Source organism: Zootoca vivipara, chromosome 5 (assembly GCF_963506605.1).
Source record: "Zootoca vivipara chromosome 5, rZooViv1.1, whole genome shotgun sequence".
In the NCBI taxonomy this organism is placed as follows: Eukaryota; Metazoa; Chordata; class Lepidosauria; order Squamata; family Lacertidae; genus Zootoca; species Zootoca vivipara.
In genome coordinates this window covers 52,264,653-52,288,272 of record NC_083280.1, presented here as the reverse complement: position 1 = coordinate 52,288,272, position 23,620 = coordinate 52,264,653, and the positions used below count along the sequence as shown (strand labels likewise).

Here is a 23,620-nt window from a genome sequence, read left to right as displayed (position 1 = left end):
TTTTTTAAGACAATTGTGAATATAGAAGTACCCAAGTATCTAGCCTTCTTTTGTGTGCTGGATACTTCTGACTTGTTTTTAACTGGATACTTCTGACTATTAGAGTTTAGTTCCCAGGTCCTTTTGATTTCAGGGAGATGGAGGATGTGAGTCATAAATTCATGGAGAATAAATCAATGGTTGATAGAGATAAACCACAGGCTATTTGTCTCAATGGGTATTTGGAACGTTCATGTTCAGAGACAGTATGTCACTGGCATACCATGAATGAGCAGCATGCTGGTGGTGTATTCCATCTGATTACTTCTGCTTCACTTTTTTTTGGCATGAGCAGGATAAATAAATCGGGAAACCTTGACTTTCTGTTGCGTATGAACCATGGTTTGTTGCTTCCTATCCATACCCTAAACTGTGGTTTGCTGTAGGCTTATGGAAGTTTGTGTTTTAGGGAGCAACAAACCACAATCTGTGGTTTTGACATAATTATGAACACAAAGCTTCCTGATTTGTGCACACTGCTTTTACTAGGAGGAGCAAAGTGAGACCATTTGAGCAGTTTGCGTCAGCATGCTGCCCGTTCAGGCAAATCAAAGCCTGACTGCTGATTTGGGAATAACTAAATGGCATGGACACTAGTAGCTGCCTTTGCTAGCATTAGAGGACAGTGTAGGCCAAGCCTACTCAGATGCTTAGAAAGTTGGTGCTGTTTTAGTATTATAACTTTTGTATGCTTTTAAGTGTATTTTTCTTTTGTTTTATCTTTTTGTAAACAATTTGAGTTTTTTTTTTTTTACAACAAAGCAGTGTATACTTTGTGCCTGCCCCAGCAGATCCTGTATAGGCACTTAATGCTTTATAAATTTAAAACACAGGTGAACGAGACCTTTTGGACTCTAGGCCTCACAAGGCAGAAGTTACTTCCTATTTTTAGACCAAAGACCAAAGAGGCTATTGGTACTCTAGCCACAGACTCCTAGGCATGTCTTCTCAGAAGGCAGCCACATTGAATTCAAGGGGATTTAATTCTAAGAAAGTGCATAGGCTTGCAGCCTGAGTCTGTGAAGTCTAGCACTTCTGTTAGCCTTTTATACTTCCAGAACTTCTGAATTTACGCCTCACACTAAGGTTACCTTCATAAATACTTTAGAAAGTGCATCAATAATTAATAGATGTTCTGAACGTGTTGCAGACGAGACAATGTCAGAAGGAACAGTTTAAAGCTGGGCAGAAGACATGGTACAGGAATCGTCTTGGGCTCCGTGACAACTGGTTAATCTTTCATGGAAAATGTCTCCACATAATTTGCTAAGCAGCAGGTTAAAGTCTGACCCGCTTTTTATATAAAAGTAGATCACAGAGTGATACCCAGTTGTATGTCATGATCAGAGTAGACCCACAGAAATCAATTGACAAGTCCCAAGTTGGGCATCACTCATTGGGTTCATAGTGTCTCAAGCCTCTATAGGGCTAGATTTACACATGCCTGACAAATACTTCTCTATTCTTTAAAAATCTTTTTTAAAGGTTATCTCAATATTATTTATTTTAGGCTCTTCTGGATTGCCTGGTTTTAGGTTGTGTCTGGGTGTTTTTGCTCCTTTTGTATGATAAAATTATTTGATATTTTCCCCTTGACTTGAATATTGGTTGAATTCTTTGTATTTTTTATGGTTTTACTTCTCGGTTTTAGATATAAGCGTTGTATGTGGCCCTGAGACCTCTTGTATTAGATAACAAATAAATATAATAACTAAATAAATAGATACCTGCAATTTCTATGCATGATTGCTTTTAAAAGCTGCTTTTATTTGTTATTAGTTTTAGTGTTTCTGTAATTTTTTTAGTTGATGTAAAGCTCTCCTGGGAACATTTTAAAGGGCAGCTTATAAATTTTATAATAAATAAGCACATGATTTGCAGCTGGACGTGTAAACTGAGCCTGCTAAAAAGCATTTTGTTTGTGGTAACAATATGAAAGTTATCTGTATAGTGTCATAACTGTGACTGTGTGTGTGATGTTATGTGAACCATGCTACAGTTATGGACTGCTATGCACACCTTGTGCGGAAAATTAGAAATCAGTAATTGAGGCTATAAAGTCAAAACACCATTGGTGTTGCAGTTACTGAAGATCTAACTTCACTCATGATCTGATTGTACCAGCTAGTTTGATTGTGAGAGAACATGTGGTTCAGAAATGCACAATTACTAAATAAAGGGTATATTCTGCATGAATAACAAAATGACTGGATACATAGCATCCTAAATCTAATTATGAAGCTGTGGTCATAAAGCAAAAAATGCATGCAACTCTACTAGTTCTTGCCTTTTCATTACTGTTTATCATCTTTCCTTCCAAGCATCTTATTTCCCAGCCTTCATCTGTATGATCATTTGTCTGTTCATGTACCACTGTTCCTGGAGAAGCCAGACTGATATCTAATGGAATTATTTTAAATGATTTACGTTTGGGAAATAATTTTTAAAAGTCTTTTAATTGCTCAGGTAATGTCTGTGATGATTCTAAGATACTACCTGAAAACTCTTTTAAAGTCCTGTACTGTATACATGCTATGTGTTATTCCAGTAAGCAAATTGATCTTTATTATAGACTTGTAACATGATGTTTGTAGATGTAAAGTTTATGGATGTGTGAAAGTTAATGAGATTTCCATGAAGAGCACCACCGAGATAACTTTTTATGTATCTTGTTTTTTTAGCTATTGGTGAATATGAAGATCTAAGAGCAGAAAATAAGAAAACAAAAGAAGAGGTTTGTACTTGTTTTCATGTGATATAAAATATAGTGTAACTATTGATTTTGATGGACCTTGGCACGATCGACATTTCCCCTTACAAATATACCTTGGCACAATTGGCATTTCCCCTTACAAATATTTTATCCATATGAGGAAGTATTTGCAGCAACTTCCATAACCATAGTAGTACTTTGGTACCATTGTGATGGTGGAAATTACCAATTTGCTTAGTAATTTTGTCCTTTATTTATTTGATTTATACCTGCCTTCCACAAAAGGAGCCCAGAGCAGCAGCACTAAAACAATACTATTTAAAAAGTTCTAAAAACAGTTTTAAAATATTATTTTAAAGCATTCACATTCTCTCAGTCAATTATTTCCTTTTGCCAGATTCAGTGTTGTTCAGCCATCAAATACCTGGCTAAACAGGAATGTTTTTAAATTCCTCTTAAAAGTCAGGAATGAGGGAGACAGATGTACTTCATCAGGGACCCACCACTTAGAAGGCCTTGTCATGAGCCAATGTCAACCAGTAGCTCCCAGCAGTGGCACAGTGTATAGTCATACTGTATATGTATGTCCCAGTGGATAACAAGGCCATAAACGTGTACTTAGAAGTAAGCCCCATTAAGTTCAGTGGGACTTTCTCCCGGGTAAGTGTATCTTGGATTGCAGCCATAGACTGATAAAAATGAGAACTGCCAAAATGTTGATATCTTGATATAAGAGAATTCTTGTTGTAGTTAGCTATAGTTGACATTGCCCATATTTAGTTCAGATAAGAAAATTTCTCATGCAAGTTTTGAGCAGAAACCAGTAACAAAACTACTTCCTTATTTACACAGTAATTTCAGACTGTCACCACCACCACAATGTGCCTCTTAGATCATGATTCCTGTCCTAATCCTGGCCTGGATGCAGTTTGCAAGCCGAAGCACACACTGCAATCATTTTCTTCTTCTGCCTGTTGGAGGTGCAAAGCAAAAACAAATATCAGGTTTCTTGAAAACTCCTCCCTACCCTCCTCACACACAAAGAAATGGATAGAAACCTAGTGCTCATGATGGTTACTACAGCAAGTGAAACAATGAACTATGTGAAATGACTGCCATCACCATTCCTCCCCTCCATCTGAACCCAGTGCCCTGGTCTAATTTAGTGGGAAGGTCTGTAGCTCATTGGGAGAGCATCTCCTTTGCATGCAGAAGATCCCCAGCATCTACAGGTAGGCTGGGAAAGACTCCAGTCTTGAAATGTTGCAGAGCAACATTCAGTCAATGTAGATAGTACTGAACTGGATGGGCCATTGGTCCAACATTCCATTCCTAAAAGATGGTTTAAAGTTGCTTGTGGATTGGATGACTGAATAAATAGAAGCTTATAGATAAATAGAACGCTTGGGGAGTGATGGAAATGCCCGTCCTAAATAGGATCACACTCACCCAGAAGGGGCAGGTTGGGAGCTTGGGAGTGCTCCTGGTAGATGTCCATGCCAAGACAATGTTCACAATCATGTTTTATCATATTCTCTTGATTCATCAACCACATCCCTTCTTAGACGAGAGGGATTTGGCCACTGGTTGAGCATCCCTGGTTTGTAGTCTAAATGCGAGGTGCTATTTCTTTTAAGCTGTGATGCTATGCCCACTTTACTGGTAATAAGCTTTGTTGAGCTTAATGGGACTTAAGTGAGTAGACATGTCAAGGATGGCATTGGTTTAGGTCTGGCACCCTTGAGGAAGCATCTTCTCCCATACGTACTCTATTGCCTTTCGAGATTCAGTACTTGATGGGCCATCAGAATATTAACACCCATAAAGCAAGTTCCCCCTGTGGTCTCCCAAAGTTGTGACAGCTGAGGACAGAATTTGAGAGCTTGTCTTTTTTAGATCAGTTTAAATATTTTTCTTTCTTTTTAAACAGGCTTTAAGTTAATGTGACTTGATACTATTGAGGCTTTTACCCGGTATTGCTGCTGTTGGGTTTTTCAATTTACTGTTTTTGTGATTGCCTTTATTGTGTTGTGAAACTTGTACCAAAAGTTGGGCAATTAATCTTCTAAATCAACAATTGTTTGACCAACAATGCCAGTAGGTGGATCTTGCTGTCCCCCTCCCCTTTCCTTTACTGATGCATCGTGGTTGGGGCTTTCCAGGGTTGTGGGTTTTGTCATCACAGCTTCCTAATTCATAATTATTCTGTGTCCTGTACTCTGTTTACATGCCATGATGTGGCTATAAACCTTGGCTTACCACCAGCAAGCACTTTGCTCAAGCACACTGTTGAATTGTTCCTATGTCACTCCACCCTTCATGGAGCTGGGAGCAACAAACCACAAGTCTTGGTTTACTGCAGGGTTTGAAGGGCTGTCAGGAGACATTCTTCTCTTTGAAGGAGGCCACCATCTGAAGGGTCATCCAGTCCTGGCCCAGTTAGCACTATAAGAAGGAAGAGGGCCTTGAAGTTGTCCATTATCAGTTAGCACCTGGACAGAATGCACTATATTTCTGTTTGAATTACAAATTTGCACCTGTAAATATAAATTAGCATATGCAAACGTCTTTTATGTGATGAATTTTTTTGGCAGTAAGGGGCTACCCTAGACTAGTGTACTAATTCCATCAGTAATGTCGCAGATAAAACTCTGAGAGGAGGCTACAGTGTTGTGTAGTCCTCTCTCCACTTTCCATCCCAAAACAACAACTTAGAGACTGCAGTACACCCCTACATCATCAAGACAACGATAGTCAACACTAACCAGAATTGCTATCTGAATCAGGTTTTGAATTGATGCAGATTTGCACTCCCTAGCTGAGACGGAACCTGATACGAGTCATTGATGTAATGCTTTGCCATGGTTAAGGCCAGGGGTCCCCAAACTAAGGCCCGGGGGCCGGATGCGACCCAATCGCCTTCTAAATCCGGCCTGCAGATGGTCCGGGAATCAGCATGTTTTTACATAAGTAGAATGTGTCCTTTTATTTAAAATGCATCTCTGGGTTATTTGTAGGGCCTGCCTGATGTTTTAACATGAGTAGAATGTGTCCTTTTATTTAAAATGCATAACTGGGTTATTTGTGGGGCATAGAATTCATTCATATTTTTTTCCAAAATATAGTCCGGCCCATAGCTGCCAAGTTATCCCTTTTTTAAAGGGAAATTCCCTTATGCTGAATAGGCTTCCTCGCGAGAAAAGGGAAAACTTGGCAGCTATGGTCCGGCCCCCCACAAGGTCTGAGGGACAGTGGACTGGCCCCCTGCTGAAAAAGTTTGCTAACCCCTGGTTAAGGCTGACAAGGGAACGTTGGAGGAAATTCATGTTTGCAGGGGTTGGGAAGTGAGTGTACATGATTGTGACTAGCTCCTGATCTTTTAACAACGGTTAAGAAAACAGTGGCGTTAAGACTGAGACAAATTTTAAGAGAGTCAGAATAATAGGCCATTGGTTATCTCTAATTTGCATGTTTTTCATGGAAACCACCAGTTTCTGTTACTAGAAAGCTATACATTTGCACTGGTTCCTTTTCTTTATTTCCACTCAGTCTTCTTCCCATAAAGTAAATACAACATACTATTGATTTACAGCAAAACTATCCATATATTCAAGCCTCTGAGTCTGATCAATGTGAACCACTGACATGAATATTTTGTCTTCTCTTCCATACCCTAAGAGGGTTTGTCTTTGTGTGGATGTTTTTGTGTGTTAAGATTTGAGAAAAGAATACTACTTTGGAGGCAGGGGCAGCTGGCACCTCCGGAATTGCTGTCCTTGACCATTCATTTGCATTCTAAGACATAAAGGGCTTCTTTTTTAATATATTAAAAAACACGGTCGGCAACTCCATTGTTGTGGCAGGCATATCTGGTTTTTCAATGAGGCATTTTAATTCAATCTTCTCCCATTTTTGCTTATCCTTTTTGCTTTATTTCAGTGAATGGATATGCAGGCTGTGGTCCTGAAATTTCAGTAGAATTCGGATTTTGCTAAGTTGAAATAGCAGCTAACATTTTCCAAACTCAAGTCTTTCTATGCCAGTTACCTTTATATAACAATGCCTTGAAAAGCTTCAGAGCACAAATCAGATGTGATATGGGAGATCTGTCATTTCCCAGGTTGTCTTTCACTGGCCTGCCAGTAAGAACTACGGGGCTTGTGGGTGCTAGGGGCAAGGCCTTTTCAGTAGTGGCACCACACTTTTGGAACTCCCCACCCAGGGAAATTTCTATGGCCTCATCATTGCTTCTTATTATTTCTTAAAATGTGCATAGTTGATGGCATGTGTCAAAAGAATGGCTACCGATGTTTATTAATTGATGTTTAGTTTAATTAGTGCGTGTGTTTAAAATGGTAAGCTTCCCAGGTGACATGTTTAATGGAGATGGGGAGCAACTTTAGAAAGTCATTTGCCAGACTCCTCTCTGAAGTTCCTGCCCCCTCCATTAAACACAGCTGCAGTGAGGTTTAATGGGAGGGGAGGAGGTGCTTCAAATAACAGTTTGACAAACTGCTCTCTGAAGCCCTTCCCCTTCCTTTGGAGGGGATAGGGAGGTTTGTGAGAGCTGTGAGGGGGTGAATGTTGTGTAAAGGGAGAAGGGGTTGGCCAGGTGATGGGAAAGGGCGCTGGCAAAGGAGTTGGTGAGTATGCAGAGTTGGTGAGTATGCAGAGTTGGTGAGCAGAGCAAGCAGGGTCAGCAATCCTTTGTTAATAAACGAACAAATAAAGGTAAAAGGAGATATGAGCATGGTTCAATCAAATTTGGAAGTTGCATGGTGGAGAGAGGATAGACATTTCTCCACACTAATATTCAAATCAGCTTCCCCCCACCTCACCCCAACACCAATCAAAAGCTGCTGTTTTCCTGGTGCATTCTCTCCTGTAAGGCAAATATCAGTATAAGTGGTGTGATTTATATTGTCTTCCACTGCCTCCCGCAGTTTGGTCAAACTCATGTTCGTAGCTTCAAGAACACTGTACAACCAACCTTCCCCTGTAGCTGCTTATAACTTTAAAGAAACAAGGGAGCCAGATCACAGATCTCCTGCATCACATTTTCCTTGACTTTTAATCCTTTGTGTCTCCTGTATGTGCACATACTATATATGTGTAGGGGAAGCAGATCATGTTGCTGATCCTGCCCTGTCCTCTGTGCATTTGTCAGAAGGTGAGCATGGGACTTCTGTATGATAACAGCTCTCCTGATAAGTGCCACTCTTACCTTCTGCCCATGCCCATGTAGAAGTCAGGAGTAGGGCTAGTGAGCTGGTCCCCTTTCACTTTCACTTGATCAGTATACCGTATATGCACATAGAAGGTGAGGATAGGTCTCTACTGGTTGATTTGTTTATCCATTCAAGGGATTAGTTGAACTTTGGAAGAAAAGGTGAGATACCCTAGGACAGGCATGTCAAACCTGCGGCCCTCCAGATGTTTTGGCCTACAACTCCCATGATCCCTAGCTACCGTGTTTCCCCCTTTTTAAGACACCGTCTTATAACTTTTTTTCCTCAAAAAAAACCACGGTGTCTTATTTTCAGGGGATGTCTTAAGGCTTGGTGCTCTGTGCAATCACACATGACACTTTCTGGCACATGCAGATACAGATCAGCTGTAGCGCTGAAATCAGCTGTTCCTGGTTCAGGTGTAGCGCGCGCCTAGCGAAGTTAGCCCTGAGAAGGGAAAATGGCATTTAAAAATGCCGTTTGAAGTGATTTTAGCCTGTCGCCCAGAACCGGCTGCTGCAGCGCGGAGCGCCCAGCAGCGCCCGGGGGGAGCGCCCAGCAACACGGACAGAGCGCTCAGCAGCACCAGGAGGAGCGTCCCACCGTGCCAGGCGGCGGGGTGGCAGGCCTCCTTGGCATGGCGAGGAAGAGACGAGGCCGCTGGCTCGGGCGCTCCTGAGTCCTGACCCCAGCCGCTTCTACGCGGCAGCAGCAAAAGAGCCATGCGGCCACATGGAGAGGCTAACGCCCGAGCGGGAGACGCGATCTCTGCAAAGCTCTGCACTCACTTCATCCGCCCGACGGGAAAGCGAAGTGGGGAAGAGAAAAAGAGAAAAAACCGAAGCGGCTCTTTTTCTCTTCCCCACTTCACTTTCCCGTCGGGCGGATGAAGTGAGTGCAGAGCTTTGCAGAGATCGCGTCTCCCGCTCGGCCACATGGAGAGGCGAGCGCCTGAGCGGGAGACGCGCTCTCTGCAAAGCTCTGCACTCACTTCATCCACCCGACGGGAAAGCGAAGTGGGGAAGAGAAAAAGAGCCGCTTCGGTTTTTTCTCTTTTTCTCTTCCCCACTTCGCTTTCCCGTCGGGCGGATGAAGTGAGTGCAGAGCTTTGCAGAGAGCGCGTCTCCCGCTCGGGCGCTCGCCTCTCCATGTGGCCGCACGGCTCTTTTGCTGCTGCTGCGTAGAAGCGGCTGGGGTCAGGACTCAGGAGCGCCCGAGCCAGCGGCCTCGTCTCTTCCTCGCCATGCCAAGGAGGCCTGCCACCCCGCCGCCTGGCACGGTGGGACGCTCCTCCTGGTGCTGCTGAGCGCTCCGTCCGTGTTGCTGGGCGCTCCGCCCGGCGCTGCTGCGCGCTGCAGCAGCCGGTTCCAGGCGGTGGGGAGGCAAGCTGAAATCACTTCAAACGGCGTTTTTAAACGCCATTTTACCTCCTCAGGGCTGACTTTGCTAGGTGCGCGCTACAACTGAACCAGGAACAGCTGATTTCCCCACAGCTTATCTGTATCTCCGCGCTCTGCTTCCTTGCTTTGCCTGCCGCTGCTGAGCGTTCCACGCTGCAGCAGCTGGTTCCAGGCCCCCAGTTGGCAGGCATGGGGGTATGTCTTATTTTCAGGGTATGTCTTATATTTCTCAAATGCTTAAAATTGTTGCCCTGGCTTACTTTTTGACTACGTATTAAAAAAGGGGAAACACGGTAGCAGGACCAGTGGTTGGGGAAGATGGGAATTGTAGTCCAAAACATCTGGAGGGCCGCAGGTTTGACATGCCTGCCCTAGGACAATTAGTCATTCTTGAATAGCTTATAACTGACTGAATAGATGTCATTCAAATGAAAGCAGGGTCATGGCATGCTAAGGTGGGTGTAAAGGGAGGAGAACTTAATCACCCAAGAATTTGTCTCTGTGGGCAAGGAGGGCTCGTAACAGCAATCCTTAACCATCCAAGTTTGATGAATCTGAGCATCTATGATTGTGTAAACAAGCCCTAGAGCAGGCAGAATATGCTTTTTAAAGGCTGTGCAAGAACCCCCTTGGTGTGCTTTGTAGCCCTGAATCAGGACTACACTTCCCACCCTGGATTCTTCTGCACAGCAGTTGAGTGGGTGTGCATTAAAAACTTTTTGAAAAGGTTGGGATGCACATCACCATGCAGGATCGGGTACTGTTGCTTAACAGCTGTTAAGCAGACGCATCCGATCCTGCATGGTGCTGGCTGATCCTCCTTCATGAGTGGTTTCCCTGCACATAAAGGAAGCTGCCCAAGAAGAAGTGACCAGCACCATGCAGGATCAGATCCTTCCACTTGACATTTGTTAGGAGGGAGGATCCAACCCTGCTTAGTGCTCATTCGCAAGTGGCTTTCCTTATTCCACTCATACTAGCTGTGGGAAAGGAATTTCCTCTAAGATAAGAGCTGTTGAAGCTGTAATATTAAGATGGAACGTTAAGTTGGGAAATATCAAGGTAGACTGAGCTGCTAATAACATCTTTAGAGGAAACCTGTCCATTTTAACTTGCATGTCCTCTTCACAATTGATGGTGCAGCTTATGAATCTTGTCATTTGAACCTTGACGCTTTTTCTACTGGAGTTTAAAAACCAAACGCAGGAATTGGCTCCAAATTACCATTTGCCTTTCTTTAAAATTTAGTTTTAAGTTTAAGTTAAGTTTAAGTTACAAAATCTGCTTTTGTAGCTTTATCCCAGGCATCCCCAAACTGCAGCCCTCCAGATGTTTTGGCCTACAACTCCCATGATCCCTAGCTAACAGGACCAGTGGTCGGGGATGATGGGGATTGTAGTCCAAAACATCTGGAGGGCCGAAGTTTGGGGATGCCTGCTTTATCCTAATTCCTGATCATTGTTTTGCTTTCTGTTGATTATGTGGAAATTGATTTAATTATTTAAATTCTGAAAATGTCATTGTATCTTCCGGCAGTGTGACAAAATCAAACAGCAGAGAGATGAAGCAGTCAAGCAGTTGGAAGAGATTCAGAAAAGTAAGTAGTGTTTTCCAAAGGAATAAGGGTTCTGTGCTAACAGATCAAATGGGCAAACACCAGTTAGCTATTTCTGAGTACCTTTTGTGTTTTGACTCAGATCTAACTTTTGGAAATCTGTGCAGTAATTCAGTTACTCTGGGGTTTTACCCTTATAGTTTTTTTAAAAAATTATTATTTTATTTTATATTTTTTATTAGCAAGGAAAGGGAAAAAAAGAAAAAAAGATTAATTGAAATTTAAAAAGAGAGAGAAGATTAATAATAATTTACAAAAATACTACTAACAACATTCTGTCAGATAAGAGTTTGCTCCCCTGAAGAATTCAGCTTATTATCCCCACAAACTTTTCTCCTTAACATTCTCCAAACTTGTTCCCTAATAAAAAGTTGATCAGATACCCAGTCGATCTCTCAACTGGGAGATTTGACTCTTTGAACAAGGCTGCTGTTAAAGTCCTTGTGGATTGGGCAAACTAGTAAGTAGTGTGGTACTGACTAGGTGCAATATGCTTGGCCCAGGGGTGCCAACTTTAAATACTTTTTTGGGGGGTGGGGTAAGCCCTGCTGCAAATAATTGATCACATGACACAGTGCTCGCACACCATTTGAGTGGCAATGCCCATCAACCGGGAATGGGGATCGGCCCCTCAAGTATTTTACTGAGTGGGCTGAAGTGACCTTGGCCCCTAGGAGTTGGCTCCTATGGCTTGGCCCCACAAAGAAACGGGTAACGTGGAGGAGGTGATATTTGTTTTTGGTTTGCGTTACCATCTCTGCTTCTTTTAAGATCATGCTCAGAAATGGGCAATGCTAATATTCTCATTGCCTTGGGCCGGGTTTTAGTGAGGGGTAGCAGCAGTGGGATAGACTTGCCCACTTCTGCCTTCTCTGAAGCCTATTGTAAGACCCCTTTGTGTCCCACAATTCCTTTGGCACATACAGAGAACTCGAGAAAGGGGGTCTCTTTCTCCCCACTTTGTATCATATTCTTTCCCCCCTCAAAATACAGCATGAGGTAGTCCTAATAGTCCTCTTGTGAGATTTCCATTTCCCAATTGTAGCTGGTAAAATCTTCCAGATGTTGAACCGCCATGAAAATGTGTAGGAATGAAAGCAAAAGCTGAGACAGGTTGAGAGGCAGTTTTATGGCAGTCCCTTGAAATTATCCTTGCTCTTTACCCACAAAAAATGCGAAAGAAAAAGCTTGACAAGGATGACCTTTTCTGGCACAGTAGACACAAAGTTTTTCCTAGCAGGGATTCTGCCACCCCCTCTGCCACCCCTCCCCTGTTTAAATGCCTCATGAGAAGCATAAGTTGATGGAACTGCAGTTATGAGGAAGATTTTATCGTATAAGTTTTAAAGGTAATTGTAGAGCTTTGAAAGCATCATTTACTTCGTTCTAAATAAATAGGAAGCAAGCTGCATATTGTTTTTTCAAAAAAGTTATTGTAGGGCTCAAATGCTGTTAAAAGTAGGCAGACATTAAAGTGGTATAGTTCTCCCTGTCACAAAGATGCAGCGATGAGGAATTTCTGCCTGTTTTGCAGACTTTTGAAAACAATAAACACTGTTTTTGTGATGTAATGCCAAAACAAACGCCAATATACTTTCTAGGCGCTTGCAACCTCAGAAAACATACATTTCAGTTCTGATATGGTGAAGGCATCACCAGTTTCATTTACATTTTCTGGTCAAAGAATCACTTCTGTTTACTGTCTTATTGCAATCTTCCTTCCTTCCTTCCTCTCTCTTTCTTATCATAGGGGAATGAAATATTCCTTTAAATACTTCCATTTGGATAGCATTACTTGGGTTGAAAAGTGGCAGGAGTATTTGTTCTCCAAAAGACTTATTCTTTTATAAGTAAAATTAATTGAAACAAATACACTAAATGCCAGCTTTTGCCTCCTTACTTTCAACATTTGTCAACTGCTGAAGTGTTATTATTTTTTAATTTTTTTGAATACCCAGAATGCTAGCCAGGGGCTGATAGACAGAGAACATCTTCTTTAGTTCAAAGAATTGCAAGGAAAAGAAATTTCTGCCCTTGCCCTCTGTTATTTACATTTTACGATTATTCATGTGTGCTTTTGCTATTCTTGCCCACATATGGAGGGTTCTAATTGGAACTGGCTGTGACGGCTGTGTGGAACTCTTCCTTTGAATATCTCTGTGGTGGGAAATGGCGTGGGGACCCAAATTCAATGTATTGGAGAAGGCTTGTTTGCTTTACTGTCTAAGGCTCAGGCTGCTGACTTCTTTATGAAGGATCAAGCACATCTACATAACCAAATTTAAAGTGGGTATGATGATGTCTCCCACTGGCGCAAGGAATAAATATGCTAACAACTCTCTCCACCTCCCACCCCCACCCCTCCACCAAATATCCAGTTTTCCCTCTTGTGTGATAATGGTTCTATTGATGCCATGTGGTGTCTGGAGGTAACAAAGCACAGCTAATGGGAGTGGAAAGCCCTCCCGTGAATAGCTTCTCAAGAGAGGAGATGACAACAGTATTGCAGCCTGTTATGTTAGGTCTCTGTCACCGTAGTATGTTTTGTTGCAGTATTAGGCATTAGCAATAGAGGGTTAAAAGAAAGAACCTGCACCTCATACATAGATGACAAAGAAATTTACACGGCTGGGGTTTGCATCGGTTCATAAATGCAGTAGAAAAACCTCCAGTGAAATAGTCCTAAACTTTAAAGTGTTTTGAAATAATCTGGTGGAGTGGCTGTATGTTGAGGGGGGGAAAGGCCTAAGAAGTCAAATTCCTGAAAAAAGAAGTGGAAGGAATAGAGGAGGCACACACAGACACCTTGTGGCTTGTTAATATGTGCTAGTGATACTGGGAATTCAAGAGCCTGGCGGAAAATGTCAAGGAGTGAAGGCTTAAAATTTGAAAGTAATATTTGCTCTTGTAAAATGCCATGGGTTTTCCTTTATCTTCCCTTTCATGTGCTTCACCCCCTCCCTTTTTATAAAAAAAAAGAAAGGGGAAAAAAAAGACATACCTTGTAAACATAGCGATAAAATGCCAGGAATATTAGGATTTTACAGCAATAATGGAGCCCATTATTTAAACGACAATATAAAAGGCAATTATATTGATGAAGAGCTACACGGGCTTTGTGTCTGTGAATAAACTTGGCCTGCGCTCAGCTTCTATTTGTTCTCCCGGCATAAACACATATTGTGCGTGATTCCTGTTTAATGGGGCCCAGTCTGTATGCCAAGCAGCTGCATTTTAGGCCCTATAGCGTGATTTCATAGCTCTCTGAAAATTGGTTCTATTCAGCAGAAGAGATAGGAGGTGGTGGTAGGGGGGGAAGCTTCAACACACAATCATTTCTTTTCAATTGGAGCCAGAAAGGTTGATGACAACATGACCATTGTGTGATAATGATAAGACCACTAAGGATCTGTACTTCTCATCAAGGCTTTCACACAACAGCAGATACAATTTAATTCACTGCTCTGTCAGCAGTGCTGATACCATTATGCCGTCTGTCTCCACAGTTATAATCACTGTCCTCCGAGAAATGCAGTTGAAATGATCTTGAGCAGTCAAAGAAACTCTCAATTAAGACTGCCACTTCCAATGTGTCAGATTGTGTCTTATGCACTTGGTACAATTTTCACTTCCAATCCTGTTTATTTACAATGTCGGCCAGTAATTACGCTTAACGTGTCATTTAGTGAGGGTACCCCTGCCAAGGAGATTGTTGGGTGCTGCAGTGCCATTGAGGGGGAGTTTCTTGCAGTCAGTGCCATCAGCGGCTTTTAGTCCCTGATGGGATGCGGTAGTAATGTTGATAATGCAAGTATCACGCTCATCAAGTCATAATTAGATGCCACTCAAATGTGCCACTTGTAATAACAGTGTTGATTCATGTTTTCTCGGCGACTGCAACTACTAATTAGTTAAGTGGTTTTTGGTTGGCCTGCATTTGCTGCATATTATTATTATCCCTGAAAAAATGTTGAGGTTGGAGAGGTTTTTGGCCACTTAGTGTTGCTTTATGAATTTTAATATCAGCATAATAAGAACTTTGGACAGTCTTAGGAAGGGGTGTGTGTGTGTGTGTGTGTGTGTTCAGATACATTTTACCTTTGGAATTTAATCATAATTGCAGGTTAACTAATCTTTAAATGAACCATGAGGTCTTAAAAAACCCCTTTATATTTTACATGAAAAATCTAGTTAATTTTCACCTCCTACCATTAATGTAAAGTGAATCTTTTTAAAAAAATGCACTACTCCTACCATTTAATGTAAAAGGAATCCGAACTTTCTTGGCTAACTTTATGAAACAACAAAGCAGCTTTTTGGACAAATGCCATGTAATCACCTTTTCTTTTCTCTTGACAATGGATTAGACAGATGTCACAACTCAGTGGCACATTAGCAATAGCTTATTTTTTCTGTTTGTTGTGATTCTTCAGGTTGGAATGCATTCTATGCTACCATACATCCGGGTACCAAACCTGAACTACCTGGTCTCTGTATCTGCATAATACACTCTGGGTGAAATCCAGTGGTGTCCATGTATGGACAAAATGGACATCTGCTTGCACAATGGTACTTCCCCTTCCTCTTCTCCCCATTGCAGCTCCCTGAAGCTGGGGGGGGTGCAGAAGCCAGCTCACACAATGTTGGATTTTCCCCACATTTCCAAATGTACACTTTACACACTGAATTGTACATGTAAAACCTGTTTTTTGTACACTTAGAAAATGGTAACCTTCTTTAGCAGGATCCAACCTTTGCTTTCTTGGCAAAATCCAAGCTTTGCTTTCTTGGCTCAACATCTTTAGATTTCTAGGACATTGAAGTTAGTGTCCCATGCAGCCTGATCCTATATGTGTTTATTCAGAAGTGATTTGCACTGAACTCAGAGGAGCTTTCTTCCAAGTAAGTAGGCGTAGGATTGTGGCCTAAGAGAGGTTGGCTGATGACCATTTGTTTTATTATTCTTGCCTTCCACTGCAGCATGTGGCAGAGATTATTTGCGGCATTTCCCCACGCTTTGCTCAACTCATTCCATTTTCTGACAGTATGTCTGCAGGGCATGCAGTGCTTACCCTTGTTCTTGGCTTATCACACGCTGCCAAATAGGTAGCCTGGGCTGACCTAATAGAAGATAAACCTCTTAAAGTACAGGGCTTCTGTGTTCTTTTGATTATTGGATCCCAGGGCTGAGTATTTCCCTTGGTGTCTCTGTGTTTCTACCTCATCTACATGGGAAGCTACTGCCATGCGTTGGTTTTCTAGGCCCAGCTATAACAACACACCTAGGCTCTTGCGGTGTGTCTATGTATATCTCCCTCAGTTAAGGCTGTTTTCTTTCATCTCTCTGGTGGTACAGTGCCAGATGCTGACAAAACTCGAAACATAAATAACAATTATAGCAAACGAGGAAGAAAGCCATTGCCTCTTACTCATTTTCGAGCCACAGCTCACAGCACTGTTTCCCCACCACCACCAATAAAGCACCAAAGGGCTTGGATTCAAGTGTGAAAGAATAGAACTGTGCTTCTTAAATTGTGGCGCCCAGAATTGGGGACAGTACTCCAGGTGTGGTCTGACCAAGGCGGAATAGAGTGGGAAGAAAACACCTCAACTCTAGTATCCCATAACGATACACAGTACACGTAAGAAGATCACTGCAGGATCAGGCCAGTGACCCATCCTGTTCTTACAGCAGCCAACCAGATGCGCTGTGGGAAACCCGTAAGCAAGACATGAAAGCAGGACTTGTGATTCCCAGCAACAGATACTCACAACTTCATAACAATATCATTTGTATGCAGTTGGGTTGACTGTCCTACAACTGGAGGCTGCTTTTATTCTGAAGTTTTCACATTTGGTTTGGAAGATGAGACAGTGAGACTTCTGTATTCAAGGCAGAGATGCCAAGGTTATAGCTCTGCCCTTGGGCATATACAAGGGCAATCTAATGCATGCCTACTTGGGAATAGGTCCTACTAAACGCAATGAGTTGCATTCAACCTGGTGCATGCCCCCTAAATCTGTTCTGTGGGGTTCCCCCAACCTTCCCAAGTGGATTTGGGGATGCCGCAGGACGAGAGGGTGAAAGCTCCAGTACATAAACATAAACTGTTCGGCTTGCAACAAAGTTAAATACCGTATTTTCCCGTGTATAAGATGCCCCCATGTATAAAACAACCCCTATTTTTTAACCCAAAATTAAGAAATTAAGTTCTTTAGCTTTTTTTGGGGGGGGGTGAGAGAGGTCACTATCGCCAATCGCTCACCCGCCTTCCCGCCACTGCCGATTGCTTGCCACAGCCACTGCCGATCGCACACCTCGCCACAGCCGCCAATTTTCTGCCTGCTTGCCGCCACTAACAGCCCACCCACTTCCCGCAGCCGCCAGTCACCTGCCTGCCTTGCCACAGCTGCCATTTGCCTGCCCAGTTGCCGCAGCCACAGCAAATCGCCAGCAGGCCTTGCCGCAGCCACCAATCACCTACCCAATCTTCTGCTTGCTGCTGCCATTAATCGCACATCCCCCCCCCGCATTCACTATCTGTGTATAAGATGACACCCAATTTTTGTCTAATTTTTTTAAAGCAAAAAGCATTGTCTTACACACGGGAAAATACGGTACCACCCAGTGGAACTCCTTAGTAAACATGTAAAATATTGCTATGTAAATTGGATGGTGGTGACAGCAGTTGTTTGTTTAAATATGTATACCCAACTTTCCATTTAAAAAATGCTAATGGCAGCTTGCAGTAAATTTAGAAACAAAATTTCACCGAAGAGTTAAACAATTCTTAAAGGCACTTAGAAAGGTTATATTTAATGCCTCAAAATAACTTAAGCAATGTTATCGAATATGCGTAAAATATCATAGACAGTAATGGGAAGTCAGGTTACAGATCCAGCAGTCTGGCCAGAAATATGGGTGCTTCTGAAGAATAGTCATGTGTGACCTTCTATGCCAGAGCTTCAATCTCCAAGTAAGACTGGAAGAGAACCAGAAGCAGCTCTCTTTCCATTGCTTTCCTGGCTTCCCAACACTGTCGTTGCCACTCATGGACGGGGTGAGGGGTGGGGAACTCAGTGTGGTGCAGTGCTTGGTGGCAGGAGTTTTGGTGGGCTGCATAGCCGCCACGCCGCCACGCCTCAACCCCCCCCCCCATCTCTCTTGGTAAGCAGCAGTGTTGATATGCTAGAAGGGCAACAACACAGCCCCACTACTCTGTGCCACTGGCCGCTCCTAGAGAGATCCCTGCATGAAACCTCAGCAGGCTCAGTGTAAGCATTACTGAGCTAGATGGGCCAAAGGTCTGACTCAGTATAAGGCAGCCTCCTATGTTATGTTCTTATGAAGGAAGAGAGTCCACTCTCACCAGTGTCCCCCCTCAATCTTTGCATCTTGAAAACTCTGTTGCACCTTTCAGCCAGCTTTGGGGACTGTAATTAAGCTGTTTGGGAGAGAGTTTAGGCTTTAGGAAATAGTAAGCTTTTAAAAAATATATAGAAAGCTAAAAACGTATTTAAAAACATTTATTTATAGAAAGTAATTGTTTTCCCCGCCCTTCCAGTTCCTACTGTGATGTAGTGGTTGGACAGGGACCTGGGAGACACGGGTTTAAATCCCAACTTTAGGCCTCGTCACTGTCTCTCTGCCTAATCAACGTCACAGGGTTGTTGTGATGATAACATTGGGTTGGGGGAGAACCATGTGTGCCAGTTTTGAGTGCTTGGAGGAAAGTTGGGATATAAATGTAATCATAACAACAACAACAATTAGGATGATAAAAATAGTCTGAAATTATTTTTGTGTTTGCTGTAATATAAGCTATAGGAAGTGGGAAGAGGTAAGTAAGAAAATGTGATTGTTATAAGAATGGAAAGCATGAGTTTTGAAGGGGTGGTGATTTGGGGCAGGGAGGATGAAGGCAAGAATGCAGAAGTAGAGGTAAAGTAGAAGGGCTACAAATAATACAGGACGTACTTTGAGGAGAGGTGAAGTACTGGGAAAGAAGAGTTAATGTTTAGTAGGTTCTGTTAGGAATTTTAGACTGCAATCCAGTGCTCTCTCTCTTGGTAATAAGTCCCATTCAAACAGTGGGCCTTCCTTTTGAGGCAGTCTGATCAAACAGCATAGGATCAGATGGGAATCCTGTTCCTCTTTGTATTCAAAACTTTGGAAATACTATGCATCATTTTTGACCTTAATGTTTAGTTCTTCTTTTAAGCATTCATGAACATCTGTTCCTTTTATATATATGTTTTGCTTAATATGGATAAAGTGTTAGCTTTAAAAAAGTAGTTGACGTGGAAGTTGAATTAGATTTTCATAATCATAGGATGAATGTTCTGAGTAAAATAAAAATCAGAGTGAGGGAAGGCTTGACTCATTAAACACTGCGTGAATCAAATATTTCCCCCTTATGCTTTAGTTTCTCACATGGTCATTGAGGAAGTGAGCTGCATACAGAGCCACCTTGAAATTGAGAAGACATGCCGTGAAAGTGCAGAAGCTCTGGCCACTAAGGTAAGAATATATATTTTATTTTTCCTCTCTGTGGAACACCTACGGTAATCTGAGGGTTTCTGAAACACTGATTCATTGTGGCTGGCAAGCTTAAGTCGCATAACAATGATGCTGATCCTTTGTAGTCCACTTGGAAGGCCTGAGAAGCTGTAAGGTCAGCAGAGGAGACTGGAACTACAATCCTTTACACACTTATTTAGGAGTAAGTGCCTCTGAACAGAATGACCCCCCTCCCAGTAAATATGCAAAGGATTGCTCTCTAATGTTGAGATCCTGTGCTGCTACCTGGCACTGATGGTCACGAAGAGTGAGGTTTAATATCTGAGATAATATGCATTGTGGGTGCATTCAAATGTGTAAGTTATTGTGTTAGATTCCCTGACAAAAGTGCTACTGCTTTTGTCCCATTTTCTTTCCATTTCTTTTAAAAAACAGTGTACGTCAGTTGCCCAAAGAGGTGTAAGAAGCCATGTCCACACAGGCATATTCAGACATGCGTTTTCCTTTCACGCTGCAGTACCTATAGCGTTATGGAACTGTGGCTTTTTAACCAAGACACCACCATGTTGTGCTAAATTTCATTCGGTGTCACTACTCCCCTACCCTTTCTGCACATGCATGTGTCTGTCCCTGCACAATTCCCCCATGAGACCAACAGGAAAGAACTGTATGCCAGTACAGTATACCACTCCAAATTTCATCACCTGACTCCCTCAGTTTTCTGGGTTTCTGTGATTTGTGTGCTTTTTTCTGGAACCAAGTAACACAGAAACAAGCACTGAATAGATGCCATTAGTTTTCCAGTAGTGGCTTTTACATTGTGTGAAGGCTCAAATATAATTCGGAAATTAACAGTCAGGGAAATGGAATAAACAGGTGTGTGGATGCAGCCAGTACGTCTTGCACCTAGGAAGGGTGTGCCCAGCCCCGCCCAACCTGACACCCCAGTATATATGTGCAATCAGTTCCATACTTGTCAGTGCTGAAGGATGTGCCCTCAGATTCATTGCATGACAAAATTCCTACATGGAAAGCACTCCAGTGTAGAATATGGCCTGCAACTTCTATGAAAAATAGTCATATTATGATTATAGATGCTTCTGTTTTGTTGCATATGCAGGGGAGTCGTCATTGGTCAAATACGTGTGTGTGCAGTCATGATATGTGACAATCTTGAGTTTTATGTTATTTCCGACAAAAAAAGAGCTCTATGAAGCAGCCCTGAATTTGGTTGCTTGAGCCAGAAAGCGGGGAGAGGATGAGAAGTTGACTGTTTACTTTTGGACGTAATAAAGGTTGTTTTGCTTTCTTTCTTTCAAGCAATGCAATATGTGTGTTAGTATTTTATTTGCTTAATATGTGGAGTCCCCTAAAGATAGATTTGCTTGACTGGGTTTTCAAGCTTTTAAAAAAACAAAGCAAAAAAAAAAGATAATTCATTGAATGTTTACTTGTTTATTCTGCCTCCCTTCACCACTACCTCCCACATACCATTTTATGCATCTGGGTTAACTGATAAACAAGTTTAGAAATGCCCTGAGTGTCTGCGACATGAAAGAATAATGAACATTTCAGTGTGTGAATCAAATGGAAAAGTCAGCCAGAGTATTACATTTCAGGTGATTGTTTATGAAAGCAAACCGTGGAGCAAGCAAAAGGTGACCTGTACTGCTCTGTTGATTGCATCTAGGTTGATGAATTTACCAAGTATATAATTTTCTATATTCCATCTCATCAGAAGTGCATTATTATTATTACAGAATGTTTTTATCTCTTCATGGATACACACACACACACACACACACACACACACACACACACACACACACACGGTTGTGAATAACACATTTGAGCCACTTCATAATCAGAAAATGGATTGTGGCAATTTTGAGCCAAATTTCATTAGCAATGCTGGCTAGTCTGTGCATTTGTGCACGCTGCCCCCCCCTTGCAAAAACTCCTTCCCAAAGTACTTCTTCAGATGTAGCAGAAATCCCACCAGTAGGAAATCTTTTTTAATTTAGATGCATTAGCAATGTACTTTCTGGATATATTAACTTAATTGTTTGCATAATGATACTACATTAGGATTCATAATATAGTCAATCAACAAATAACTAAGAAAATGAATTTATGACCGTAACTATCATTTCTTTCCATTCTTTGCATGGAGTGACACACTCTGACAGCTAAGTAACTAGCACCTTCCTGTTTGGTTTGCTGTGTCAAAGCTGACTCACTCTTCAACCAACCCTGGAAGGGTTTCTCATATTTTCTGTCTAGATCTTTAGGAGTGAAACACACTTAGAGGAACTAGCAGTGCAGGGTGACTGGGAAGATCTCCCTCTTTCAAACATCTAGGCTGAGGATTTGTGTCTTGAGGACAAGAGTGGTGATCTCTTCTTACTATGCGGTGTCCCTTACCAGGAAAAGAAGATCTTGTGTCTTCGGGCTCATCCATGCTTCCGTGCCTAGAAATAATGGGTCCAAGTGGTTGTTTTCTGCTTGTCCTGTGCTTTCCCCTGCTCTTTAGTGCTGGATCAGGGCAAATGTCAATCTGCAGAAAACCAGATTGACATTTCAGCGGTAAAGACTGAGCTTCCCGAGGGGAAAGCAGCAGGACAAGTGGAAGTCTGGATGAGCCCTTTGAGTGACTTTTTGCTATTATAAATGTTGGACCGGGGAGGTTATGAGAAAGCACAAGTGCCTTATGTTCCCTTGGTAATTCTAGATATAATTGAAAATAAAAGTTGGACATCTCCCATGGGCAGATCTGCAAGCTGCCCTTGCGTTGTGACCTTGTGCATCTCCCAACGGGGGTGGTTCCATTTTTTTATCATACAGAAAGAACAAACAAACAAACAAACAAACACAAAAGGAATGGGGAATGCCACCTGTTATGGATCATGTGGCCCATAACTTTGTAAGATAGATTGATTTTCTTTTAGTTGATTGCCTGTATGGCTTGGCTGCCTTGCTTTGATGGGCTTAAAAGAGGTTTGGACAAATCCATGGAGGATAAGGCTGTCAGTGGCTACTGACCCTGATGGCCGTGTTCTAGACCAGAGCTTTCCAAACTCTGTGTCGGCTGCAGTGTGTAGCTGTGTTGCGTGAACACTCCCTGCACTCCTCCCAGGTCTGGAAAGGGGTTAGCTTAACCTCTGGTTTGCTAGTAAAACTGAATTACTGTGTCACAAAATGATGTATGTCTAAAAAGTGTGTCAACAACAGGAAAAGTTTGGAAAGCTCTGTTCTAGGCTGCTGGAGTTTGCTCCTGAATACCATTTGCTTGTAGCCGCAGGAGGAAAGAGTGCTATTGCACTCAGGTCCTGCTTGCAGGCTTCACATGGGCATCTGGTTGGCCACTGTAAGAACAGGATGTAGTACAGGAGAGTTCCGCTTCCGCCTGCAGGAATGGCTGACCCTTGTTCCATCCCTCCGACCTTCATGAGGAATTCGGCGGTTGCCAGGGGAGTTAAAGGCAACCCCCTTACCTCTCCGGGGGTTACGGAGAGGGCCCGCGGGCCCGCGATGCCCCCAAACCCACTCCGACTGTTCAAGGAGTGGGGGGGGGGCCTGGGCTGAGAGCACTCATGAAATGTTGGATCTCCCGGACGCCAACTTGCAGAGTGGGATCTCCATGATTAAAGAAGATAATTAGGCGTATTCATGGACATGCTTCGGAAGGAGGGGAAGAAGCTCTGTTTACTGCCAAGGAATTTGTGCTGCTGAGGGTGAGAAGTCAAAGCTGTATTTTATCTGGAAGAAAGATTGATGGGGACGTAACGAGAAGGGAAGCGAACTTTTTTATTTTTTTTTCATATACTCTACGAGTTACTCAATACCTTCCCGGACGGGACGTCCTTGTTTGTTTGGAACAAATGAGAGATAAAGAATACCTGAGTGAGTAATGAACTATAAACTATTCTACTGAGCATATCCTTTGAAGTTGTAAAACTACTGAAGAGAGAGGCCCCCCTTTAACTGGACGGTCGGAGTCCCTGGAATGCGTTCGGTGGATTTATGGTTGTGACGCACTTTGAATTTGAACAGCGATCCGAAGCTAAGTTCAGCTACAGGGCAAGGAGAGCCACAAACTTATCA

At 42.5% G+C, this 23,620-nt stretch overlaps 1 protein-coding gene across 1 annotated transcript in view; it reads left to right on the top strand.

Annotated features, from left to right (window-relative positions):
• The window catches only part of SHTN1 (shootin 1), a 69,880-nt gene that overhangs the window by 3,950 nt on the left and 42,310 nt on the right, over nt 1–23,620 (top strand). The window contains exons 2-4 of the mRNA XM_035137737.2: nt 2,721–2,773; nt 10,917–10,977; nt 19,422–19,516. Coding sequence (XP_034993628.1) covers nt 2,721–2,773; nt 10,917–10,977; nt 19,422–19,516 — 209 coding nt within the window. The remainder of the gene's footprint in view (nt 1–2,720; nt 2,774–10,916; nt 10,978–19,421; nt 19,517–23,620) is intronic.